This window comes from Eschscholzia californica, unplaced genomic scaffold, assembly GCF_041429995.1.
Source record: "Eschscholzia californica isolate CP2 unplaced genomic scaffold, dmEscCali1.0.p SCAF_6, whole genome shotgun sequence".
Lineage (NCBI taxonomy): Eukaryota > Viridiplantae > Streptophyta > Magnoliopsida > Ranunculales > Papaveraceae > Eschscholzia > Eschscholzia californica.
Window position 1 is genome coordinate 2975987 of NW_028238483.1, and position 12398 is coordinate 2988384.

At 37.5% G+C, this 12398-nt stretch overlaps 1 protein-coding gene across 2 annotated transcripts; it reads left to right on the forward strand.

Moving 5' to 3' along the window:
• Positions 1 to 2192: 2192 nt before the first annotated feature.
• On the forward strand, positions 2193 to 11410 carry LOC147530817 (potassium transporter 7-like). 2 transcript variants are annotated; one of them, XM_086645420.1, is made up of 9 exons: positions 2193 to 2883; positions 5185 to 5419; positions 5537 to 5785; positions 6018 to 6068; positions 6845 to 7105; positions 7829 to 7996; positions 8198 to 8452; positions 9480 to 10002; positions 10580 to 11410. In XM_086645420.1, the coding sequence occupies exons 1-9, from the start codon at positions 2629 to 2631 to the stop codon at positions 11115 to 11117; spliced, it is 2535 nt and encodes an 844-aa protein (XP_086501546.1). In that variant the 5' UTR covers positions 2193 to 2628; the 3' UTR covers positions 11118 to 11410. The 2 variants fall into 2 exon arrangements, with proteins under 2 accessions (XP_086501546.1, XP_086501547.1); XM_086645421.1 differs by having other exon boundaries at positions 2265 to 2883; positions 5191 to 5419.
• Positions 11411 to 12398: the final 988 nt, after the last annotated feature.

Genomic DNA, 12398 nt, shown 5'->3' on the forward strand with positions numbered 1-12398 from the left:
AACCATGCACCTACGAAGAAGCTATGGGGAGTGATGAGTCTAGGCAGTGAGTGGTCTCTTGCTATGAATGAGGAGATTGAGTCTCTTCGGAATAACCGGGCCTGGGATTTAGCCGAGCAGCCTAAGGGTCAGAAGATTGTTGGAAGCAAATGGGTTTTCAAGAAGAAAGAAGGAATCCCAGGGGTGGAAGATGCACGTTACAAAGCACGGTTAGTAGCTAAGGGGTTTACACAGGAGAAGGGATAGACTTCAACGAGGTATATTCTTCTGTTGTTAAACATAGCTCTATTAGAGTGATACTTGCTATGGTTACTTTGTACGATATTGAATTGGACCAGCTTGATGTTAAGACTGTGTTCTTACATGAAGAGCTAGAGGAACAAATCTATATGCGTCAGCTAGAGGATTTGAGATTCTCGGGAAAGAAGACCAGGTTTGTTTGCTGAAGAAGTCTTTGTATGGGCTGAAACAATCTCCTAGGCAGTGGTATAAGCGTTTTTCAGGTTTATGGTTAAAAAAGGCTATGACAGAAGCAGGTATGATAGTTGTGTGTACCACAAGAAACTATCGGATGGTTCATATATGTATCTACTCTTGTATGTGGATGACATGCTGATAGCTTGCAAAGATATGTCGGAAATCCACATGTTAAAGGATCAGTTAAAGGGTGAGTTTGAGATGAAAGACTTAGGTGCCTCAAGGAAGATGTTGGGTATGGGGATACGGAGAGACATATCTGCTGGGAAACTGTTCTTGTCTCAAAAAATGTACATCGAGAAGGTGTAGGAACGTTTTGGTATAACTGAGGCAAAACCTGTCGGTACTCCATTGGCAACACACTTCAAGCTTTCGGGTGAACTGTCACCAACAATTGATGACGAGACGGAGTACATGTCTCGGGTGCCTTATGCTAATGCAGTAGGTAGCATTATGTATGCTATGGTGTGCACAAGGTCTGATATTTCACATGCTGTTAGTATAGTAAGCAGTTACATGGGAAGACATGGGAGAGGTCATTGGCAGGCTGTGAAATGGATACTGCGGTATCTGGGAAGAACTGTGAAGCTTGGTTTGATTTACGATAGAAGTTCAGACACTTCTGGTTCGGTAGTTTAATTTGTAGATTCGGATTTTTCGGGGGATCTTGATAGGAAGAGGTCGATGACGAGCTATACGTTCACACTCTGCGGGAGTGCTATTAGTTGGAGAACAGTGCTGCAGTCGGTGGTAGCGCTGTCTACAACGGAAGCTGAGTACATGGCACCAACAGAGGCAGTGAAGGAAGCAATATAGCTGAGTGGTTTAGTTCGGGATTTGGGCCTCAAGTAGGAGGTGACAGAGGTCTACTGCGACAACCAGAGTGCTATTCATTTGATCAAAAATCAAATGTATCACGAGAGAACTAAACACATTGACGTCAGGTATCACTTTATCAAGGGCGTGATTGAACAAGGGAAGATCACGATGAAGAAGGTTTCTACGGCAGAGAATCCAGCGGATATGCTGACCAAGGCAGTTACAACTTTCAAGTTTAAGCATTGCTTAAACTTCATTGGGATTTCCAGATGTTAGCCCTACCAGGGCTGGAGCGACGATGGCTCAGAGGCGGTGAGCTATGATGGTGGCAGATCTAAGTCAAGAGGAGCATATTCAAGTCAAGGTGGAGAATTGTTAGAAGTTAGTCGAATATGGATTGGTATCGAACCCGGTTTACGACCCGCCAACCCGTTAGCGGAGCTGATTGCTGAGACAGAGCTGGTATGCGAAGCAGGGCTGTGAGGCAGAGCTGGACTCCGAGACAGAGCTGGAATGCGGAAGCTAGGCTTATGTAGGTGATTAGTGTTATTCGTGTATAATGTCGGTTGTAGAGAGAGTCGGTTGTAGAGAGTCGGTGAGGCGGTTGGATTAGGGTTTCGTGGTTATATAAACTAAACCCTAAGGAGATATCAGAAGCACAATCACACGAATCTCTTGTGTAAACTTGTTTGCTTATCATAGTGGAAATCATCGCGCCGTTGTCGCCGTGGAGTAGGTCTCACCAACCGAACCATGTAAATCTCTGTGTTTTGTTCTTGATTGTTCTTTACTATTCCTATTGCTTGTCTTGGATTACTCGTATTGATCACATTAAACCCCGATTGGCATAACAGTTATATTGAGATAAGGGTAGTTTCGTCCCAAAAGAAGCACGCGATTCACACGCTTCTCACTTCAGAAGCCTTAGAGGGGAATAAGTCAATTGGGTTTAAAGGCCAGATCATTTTGGGGTGTAGTCGTAATATCAATAAATAAGTGGGGGTCAATCACTAATAATCTCCCTTTCAGAAAACCAGAACAAAACTAGGAATTCTCTCTCTAACGCTGCATGGTTTGTACCGATCGCTTCTCTATTTCTCTCTCTAGATTTTGATGGTTTCCAAAACTGTTCTTCGATAATAATCAAACCTAGTTTCAGTTTTATACTCCCAAACTTTTGTCATCTTCTATGGATTCTGATTCTTACGATTGTTTTCCTTTCATTTTCTGAAAGTTACTGTTGTGATTCGATCGATTAATCTAAGATATCTGGATTCTAGGGTTTGATATTCTTTGATGAGGTGAGTTTTGTGTAGAATTAAGTATATATCGATGGCTGAAGAAGGTTTATTAGAGAGAGAGAATGGTGGATTAGTAGCTATGGATTCATCTGAATCTAGATGGGTTTTTCAAAACGATGATAATTCAGATATCGATGAAGATGAAGAAGATTTACCTCCGACGATGAGTTTAGACTCAGACTCAGATGAAAACGCTGAACAGAGATTAATCAGAACCGGTCCTCGAATCGATTCTTTTGATGTTGAAGCTCTTGAGATTCCTGGTGCTAATAGAAATGAATATGAGGTAATTGTTTTCCAACTTCTGAATCTAATCTTTGATTTCTTTTTATTATTCCATATGAATTTAGGGATCTTCATAATGTAGTTACAGATTCGAAGTTTCTCATTATCTCAATTTTGCTGAAATTGGCAAAACTTGATACTGATTGGGAGCTAATAAATTTAGTTCTATTAATGCTTTTTGAATGCATGAAAGCTGGATCAAATTTATATCCTTAATTAGCTAATCTTTCATTCGATACGAAATTAAATGGAGCAACTCAAGGAATGATCAAGTCCCATTCAAATTGAATAAGCGTAAACAAGTACAAAATAGTTAGACATATCAAACATTTATTCGCTATACTTAGAATTATACAAGGAAACATTAAGAATTGAAGGGACGTGAAACTCGCCTTGTGAAGAATTAAGCATAATCAATGTGAAGTACATAAGGAAGGTGACTAATTTTCCATGTCAGGAAATACTCATTTTCTCTCCTTGCTCCGGTATTAGTTTCGCACCTCGGATCACTTGACAGGCCAGGATATGAAAGTCAGTTTCAGCTGGTGTGCAATGTCTTTGCTTGGTTTTCACTCCAACAACTAAGCAGGATATACCTAGCCATAACTGCAATGGTAATGGAAATTAGAAGCCACCAACTGGTCTAATTCAGTCACACCCTTTGTGCCTGCCGATGTTTAGGTACCAAAAAAAGAACAAAGATTCAAGTGTATAAAATTATAGTAACAAACTGTGACGGTAACGAGATCTTCATGAACCAGCATGAAAAGATTGCAAGTAATAATAGAGAAATGCTAGCGATACCAACAATTTTGGTATTTCTCATTTAAAGAGTGTCGTTTTCAGTTGGAAGGGGTATTCTTGCAGCTCTTCCAAGATGAAAGGACTAACTGTTTCTGATGAAATGATTATGCATGTATAACAGATGAGAGATGCTAATTGTCATAAGAAAATAACTGAAGGAGTTCTTCATTAACTTGAATATGTTCATTGTTTAACATGTAGCAGTAGTTTACTTTTTACAACTATGGAGCAAGCTATTGTGTGGAAGATCCTCATTAGTGTTGTGCTAATTATTAAAGTGTTAATCAGAAAATTTTTTGGTTTACGTTGATTTTCCCCTGCATGATTTTTTAAATGTTCAGTATTTCAATTTTCAACATGTTTAACTATGTAACATGTTACCTTACTAGTGTCGGTGACTCGGTGTACAAATTGATAGTTCTGTACAATGTGTCGACACAGTGAGTAGGAAGAAGGCCACAACGGAACAAAGTCTACGTTAAGCAGTAGGGATCGCCCGATCCACATTAGTACTTAGATATAAAGTCATAGAGAGACTTTTTTTTAGCCTAACTTAAATGTCTGCTCCAATGAAATAGTAAGGCAAGAATGTCCTCCACCTCAAGACTGTAGCTTGAGCTTTAATCCTTAAAAAATTTCGCGTTCCTTTCTTTCCAGATAGCCCATACTATTGCAAATGGGGTGAGATAATGATGTAACAGTTTTTCACTTTTTTGCTTTAGATATAACTACCCCATTGTACATTCCATTTTATTTTTCAATATATTAATTCAAAATTTTAAAAAAAAAAGTAACTCATGGATTGGATCAGAAATGGGGGTAGACAGAAGCAATCTCGTGCTGAGAGATCTTGAGAAAGAGAAAGAAGAAAGGTTGATCCCATTCATAGGCTTGATGCACAACAACTGCTATGGTAGCTTTGCTCATATATATATGTGTGTGTGTGTACATAGTTTCAACCCTATTTTGTAGACGTCCCTGTCACGAGTATCGAGATCATGGGATAGCTGATTCCGAGAGATTCCTCTCCCAACTTTTTAGAGAGCACACACACACATATATTGTTAGGTACTTAGGTTTAGGGAATTCATTTGCTTTAAGATTTTTATTTTTAGATCAAACATGTTTGACCATATCACAATATGACAATAACCTGGGCATCATTTTTTGGTCTTAACACAGTTATGTGCAACTACAAGCAAGATTTGCATACCATATCTCGCATTATCATGTGGAAGCTGCGAGTATCCGGCATATAAAAACACAAATCTCCATGTTATGTACAATTTTAGTATTGCATAAGTAAACATCAATATGGAACCTGTAACTCATTTTCTGTTCTGTCTGACGTGCCATTATTACTTGTCAAGACTCAAGAGGTAGTGACAAAGTTATAAAACTTGAGCACGAGAATGTCTAGCATGTAATCCTCAATAAAAAATTGATATCTGAATTCTAGTTCAAAATATTTGTTGATATCTGAATCGTTTAGATATAGATGCAGGACTTCACTATGGGGAAGAAAATTATGCTTGCCTTTCAGACACTTGGGGTTGTTTATGGTGATGTGGGTACAAGTCCTTTATATACATTCAGTGTGATGTTTAGCAGATCTCCTATTAATGATAAGGAAGATGTTCTTGGAGCTTTGTCACTTGTTCTATATGTCTTAATCCTGATCCCACTGATCAAATATGTATTTGTTGTTCTTTGGGCTAATGACGATGGTGAAGGTATGTTAAGAGCTATTGAGGAAAGTAATTTCACAGATTTGATGTTTGTTATTTATAATATCCCTATATGTAGCTGATATTTAAATGTCATTCATTTTGGCTCTGTAACTAATGCAGGAGGGACATTCGCGTTATACTCGTTGATCTGCAGGCATGCTAAGGTCAGCCTTCTCCCGAACCAGCTTCCGTCTGATACCCGCATATCAAGTTTCAGACTTAAGGTGCCATCCCCAGAACTTGAGAGGTCACTGAAAATTAAGGAGCACCTTGAAACGTCACTTGCATTAAAGAAGCTTCTTCTTATGTTGGTGCTTGCTGGTACTTCGATGGTCATAGCTGATGGAGTTGTTACTCCGGCCATGTCAGGTTCAGATACTGTTTTCCTTGCTTTGGTTTTTTCTAGTGATATGATAAACTAATTGTGAAATGATAACCAAGCAAGAGATACAAAAATGCAAGAAGGATGTTCAGATTGGTAACACTGAATTAGCGCAGTGTTTGTTATGTAATTCATTAGGTATTTAACTAAGTAAATATTAATTTAATTTCCCAGAAGATTGGACTCCACTTTTTATCTCTTTTGTTTTCTTCAATGTAGTCATGTCTGCTGTGGGTGGACTAAAGGTTGGAGTACCTGGTGTTCAGCAAGGTAAAGTCGTGTTTTTGACTTAGTTTACACTTATCAATATCATCATTGTTTATGTATTAATGCACTCTTATTCTTTTTCCTTCGGGTAGCTCCAGTATACAACATCCATATTGGTTCTAGGTTATGTGTTATTGACTTCGTTTCACATGTTCACATTCCAGATTCATCCACGACCCATCATAGATCGTATTCTGCAACTCTCCGTATTTATTTTAGATTTTCGATGAAATTCTATACTCATATTCATTTATGATTTATCTCGGATATGCATTGTCTACGAACCAAAGCTACCTTATAAGTAGAATGCACTAAATCTTATCTGTTGTCAAACTTCAGATATATTTCAGCTGAAAGTTTTAAAAACTAAATTAGATGCACAGTTTGGGTAACAAATGTCTCTCTTTCCAAACCATGGAGTTACAGTGTGGCATCATTCTATAGGTGTGGAGACTGATGATTTAAAATAACTATGTCAATACGGAAGAATACAACTCCAATCCAGTTCTAGGACATAACGTTGGAAGTTCTGGTTCTGCAAGAAAATAAACATACAGAAAGAGGAAAGATATGACAGAAAAATTGCGGCTAAATACATTGTTTTACAAACTCCGCTTCAAGGATGCAAATTTGTGGTCCAAGTGATTTGATGGTTCATATGGACTTTTAGTTTTTCTTTTACCATTATTTGTGCCACTGCAGTTCTTATTCGGAGTATTAGATTAAACATGGGAACAGTACTAACTGAGACTTTCCTTCATTAACCTTTTCTTTTGCAGATCAAGTCGTGATGATATCAGTTGCGTTTCTTATCATTTTGTTTAGCACACAGAAGTTCGGGACAAGCAAAGTTGGACTTGCATTAGGTCCTGCTTTATTTATATGGTTCTGTACACTTGGGGGTGTTGGAATCTACAACCTTCTAACATATGGTTGTACAGTACTCAAGGCCTTTAATCCTGTACACATTTATTACTTCTTCAAGAGGAACTCAACGCAAGCTTGGTTGTCCCTAGGAGGATGCCTTCTGTGTGCAACAGGTAGAGCGTTTAAAAAAGTCTGCGTTTTCGGAATCAATTACCTACTTGAAGGTTTACTAGAAATAGTTGTCCTTGCTTTTAAATGGAAATACATATATCGTTTGGTCTCTTTTCCATTACTACATTCATAAAGGTATATCACAAGCCAAATGCATATTCCAAGAAGTCATTCATATAGAGGTTTTAAAAAATTGCACGTTTTGCGTAACAAGCACCCACTTGACAGTTTTCTAGAAATAGCAGCGCATACTGCTTTTAAAATGGAAATGTTCCACATGTATCTTTTGGTTTCTCTTCCAAGTTTCCGGCAAGCTATTCGTATTGGTATAACATGAACCAAATGCCAGGTTAAGCTACAAATGTATACAATTATATATTAGGGACTTGAAGATGATTACAGAAATAGAATAGATTATAGATGTGCAAAAGTGAGATTTCCGCACAATCCTTTTCTTTTGGTGGCTAGACTGGGCATTGGCTGTTCATTTTTGTTAGCTCAGTCGGAAATCAGTACGAAACTATCAGAATCCACTCATTTTAATTTTGTAACTAATCAACTTTAGCAACTCTAATCTTGTGCAGACTAGTTGATCTTTTTTCAACAATACTAATAATTTTTTATGGCTCCATCAAAGTCACACAATTGGTTCTTAACATTTGGTTCTTAAAGAACTACTGGATCTTGTTCACAGCTAAGACTACTAATGGTGTCGTGTATTTCAGGTTCAGAAGCCATGTTTGCAGACCTTTGCTACTTCTCAGTGAGATCGATACAGCTCACATTTGTCTTCCTGGTTCTACCTTGCCTTATGTTGGGATATCTTGGTCAAGCTGCATACCTTATGGAAAACGAAAGCAATTATGAGCATGTTTTCTTTTCTTCTGTTCCTAGTAGGATTCTTGTGCCTCTCTTATTCATTACAAATTCTTGCGATAATTTTTTGTACTCTTTATATTTGGCCCTGGTATAATCGACAAAATTTACTTATAAATTATGGTCATAGTGGTTATAATGCAGAGTAAGTGATACTTTACGGCGTAGGTTGTTAAAAAAATAGAAAGCTATTTATTGTGTGTACTTGTTATGTATAGGTGGTGTTTTCTGGCCAGTCTTCTTCGTTGCAAACATTGCAGCACTCATAGCCAGCCGGACAATGACAACTGCTACCTTTTCATGCATAAAACAGTCAACAGCACTTGGTTGCTTTCCTCGCCTTAAAATCATTCACACATCTCGGAAATTCATGGGTCAGATATATATTCCAGTCATAAACTGGTTTCTGCTGGTATTCTGTTTGGTGTTCGTCTGTACCTTCGCAAACATAAACGAGATTGGAAATGCATATGGTAACTCCAAATAACCGTCAATTATTATTTTTTTTTGAAGCTTTGAATGAATATATTAAAGGAGAAAAACTATTTACAAAAAAAGGGGTGGAGGGAAGCTTGGTACAACGTCTCACGACATCCAAGCCTCCCAGTTGACAACTACCTCTAGGAAGCATACACTTTTATACTTATCTATTCTCCTAATCCAAGAGTAGATGGTTCCTTTAATATCTTCAACGTCAGTAGACGTATTAAGGTTCTTTTCCTTAAAGATCTTGGTATTCCTGTCACTCCAAATATTCCAAATGATGGCAGCTGGGATCAGCTGCCACACTTCTTTCCTGTTCTTCCTCTTGCACAGGCCGTCCCATTGCGTTATCATGTGGTTTGCTGAATAGGGGAAGCACCAAAGAGTAAAAAGGGGCATTTTCATTTACTACATATTTGCATTTTTATTGTATTGAAGTACACTTACAATAACCTTCAGTTATTGTTTTCTGTTTTTCAATAGGAATTGCACATTTTCATTTTCTATATATTTGCATTTTTATTGTATTGAAGTACACTTACATCTCCCATATATATTACTTCCATGCTAGTTTATAGTACCAATCATATATTTTGGGAGGGGGGAAGGGGGAGGCAGAATTTGACGGGTCAAGTAAATCTAGGTTGTAGACATTCAGTGATGCCTGATGCATATCTGTTGGAACAGTTAGAAACTAGTATTGAGTAAGTTTTTCTAGGCAAATAAGATTGTGTTCACTAAAATTTATACAAGTGAATTCACTAAGAGATAAAGAAAGCAATATTTGGAGAAGAGAGTTTCTTCTTTCATGTGTTCTTTTTTTTTGACATACAGTAGTCTTTGTACTTGATATTCAGTTTTGCATCTGACTATCAAAATAAACAGTTTTTTGTAATGTTTCAAATTGGGGTCAGTAACATTCTGTTTCTGTAGAAATTGATTAATTTTCTTGTTCTCTTTAACAAGGAAGGATACTGGCTATTTTCCTTATCTGATATGAACTATGTTTACTCTCAGGCATTGCGGAGGTTGGAGTGATGATGATGACAACAATATTAACAACCATTGTCATGCTACTAATATGGCAAATTAACATCATCATTGTCCTAAGTTTTCTGGTTTTCTTCTTGGGGGTGGAATTGACTTTATTTTCTTCTGTTTTATTGAGTGTTGGAGACGGAAGCTGGATCATACTAGTTTTTGCAGTTGTTGTGTTCTTGATCATGTATATCTGGAATTATGGTAGCAAGCTCAAGTATGAAACTGAAGTAAAGCAGAAACTTTCAACAGAACTAATGCGACAACTAGGTTGCAATCTTGGAACAATAAGAGCTCCTGGAATCGGTTTGCTTTACAATGAACTAGTGAAGGGAGTACCAGCGATTTTTGGACATTTTCTAACCACTCTCCCAGCAATCCACTCAATGATCATATTTGTGTGTATAAAGTATGTTCCAGTTCCTGTGGTGCCTCAAAGTGAAAGGTTTCTCTTTCGCCGGGTTTGCTCAAAGAGCTATCACATTTTCCGCTGCATTGCTAGGTACTACTCGTCTTCCGGTTTTCAATATGTGCTTCCATCACTACCCTTATTTGATTAACTTAGTATAAGCAAATATAATAGTGAAGACCTTCATATACTATAGTCGAGCCATTGCGCTTTCTCCATTAAATGGTTCCCTTCCGGCCTCTGGTGCTCAAATAGATGGAGTCAATACTCAATACCATGATTAAGGTTTATGGTTTTGTTGTTTGGTGGGTTTTCTGGTTCTGATGTCCATTATATATTCAAAAGAAAAAATTTACTATGTAACAGATAATATAAGGAAGAATCTGAACTCACAAGTTTAATCTGAAACTCTGACTCCGATTTCGTCCTGGTTCCCACATACCAAAGCTAGTTGCAGGTTGGAATTGGAACCAATAGCACTAACTTTCACTCCCTGGATGTTCATCTTTTAGTACTGAAAAATGTGGAATAGAAAGATGAAAAATGAACTCCATGTGAACTGGTACCTAGTGACGGCCTTCTGGTCATGCTAATATCTGAAGTTTAATATGTGTGACCTTATTAGACTTTATATTCTACACCACGTAATGCTTCTTTGTAATGTTAACAGGTATGGCTACAAAGATGTACGAAAAGAGAATCATCAAACATTCGAGCAGCTACTAATTGAGAGTCTTGAGAAGTTTATTCGTCGAGAAGCCCAAGAAAGATCATTAGAGAGTGATGGTGATGAAGAAACTGAAACTGAAGACGAAGTTAACTGTTCGAGACTTCTCATAGCTCCCAACGGAAGCGTATACTCTCTTGGAGTCCCACTCCTAGATGAATACAACTGCAGTAATAAACCCGTTTTAGAAGCAAGCACTTCAGCAGAGGTAAGCCCTATTCTTTCTGAAGATCAATCAACAAATGATGCTGACCAAAGTCTTGAACGAGAACTCTCATTTATAAGAAAGGCAAAAGAGTCCGGCGTTGTTTATCTTCTCGGCCATGGAGATATTAGGGCAAGGAAGGATTCTTGGTTTATCAAGAAACTAGTCATAAATTACTTTTATGCATTTTTAAGAAAGAATTGCAGAAGAGGAACTGCAAATCTTAGTGTTCCTCACACAAATCTGATGCAGGTGGGTATGACATATATGGTATAAACTTTAAAGCTCCTATTTTTTCCGCCAAAATAAGGCGGCATCTCATCTACTTTGGTGTCGGAGTTTATAGAAGATCGCACCGAAAAGACCAAGAAGATTTGGGTGGTTATCATGGTAGTGCAAGAATTAAATGGAAGATGCTTTTTTTCGAAAAATATTTTGGTCTTGCACTTTGGTTCACCTGCCAATCCTTCTGAAATTCCTCAATATTTTGATCTTTTGTAGTTTACTGCTGCATAGCTCTTCATGTGTAAAATGTTCTGATGTATTAAAGAAAAGATAGATTAAAGAAATTCATGTCATTTTAATGTTGAAGTTAAGTAGTTCATGTTCTGTTTTACTCATTTTGATCCCAATCTCACAAAATAAATTGATAATTTCCCTTAGGTGTTGAGCTGAAACTCTGTAAACCTTAGAGACCCAATAGAGCCTATAAATCTTTGGTAGTTTTTTGGGTTCCGAATTCTACGAGAGGCTTCTAATCTTAATGTGGGGTTCTCGCTCCAAATTTAATTTTCAACTATCAAAATAAATTTTAAATTTAATCAAATTTTTGGGATGAAAAAAATTAAATTTCAAACTTGGCCCAAATTTCGGAAAGGGGAAAAATTTTCCACCTTTTCAAATAGTTTACACTTTTTGTTCATCTATCAACAACTTATGTGGTAAATATTGTACATTCTTTCATCCATTGAGTTTTCTATCTTCTCTCTATACGAAGTTTTCTTCTCCTTCTGTTAATGAAAAATGTATTAAGTGGATGATGATTTAGTTTTTTCTTTAATAAGTTAATATAATTGTTGAAAAGGATAGGAGAACAAAAAAAAAAATATGATAATTATAATTGGGAATATATGAAGCAGACATGAGAGTTCAACCAACACGCACCCGTTAAGATGGTTCTTTTGGGGTCATCGAATGGTAAATCGTATCAAAGTAGCTGGGCATAGATTAAAGAATATGATGATTATTGTATGGGCTAAAATCCGCTTTTGGGGGCTCCTCCAAAAATCCACGGAGAATGGGCTTATACATCAACCAACTCCACAAAGTAGATATCGAATGGGCCTGATTCACTCATCTTCGGGCAACCAGATATGCGCATATGGAGGTCACCATGACCTTCTCACATGATCCCACGTCATCCGCATTCAAGATAACAACAAATCAGACAATCTCGAGGATTCTTTCTCCGTCCATATATCCGTTGGAGCATACGTTTTCTCTGTCATACCTATCATATTTTCTCTTTCATACATATGATCCCATCCACGAACGACC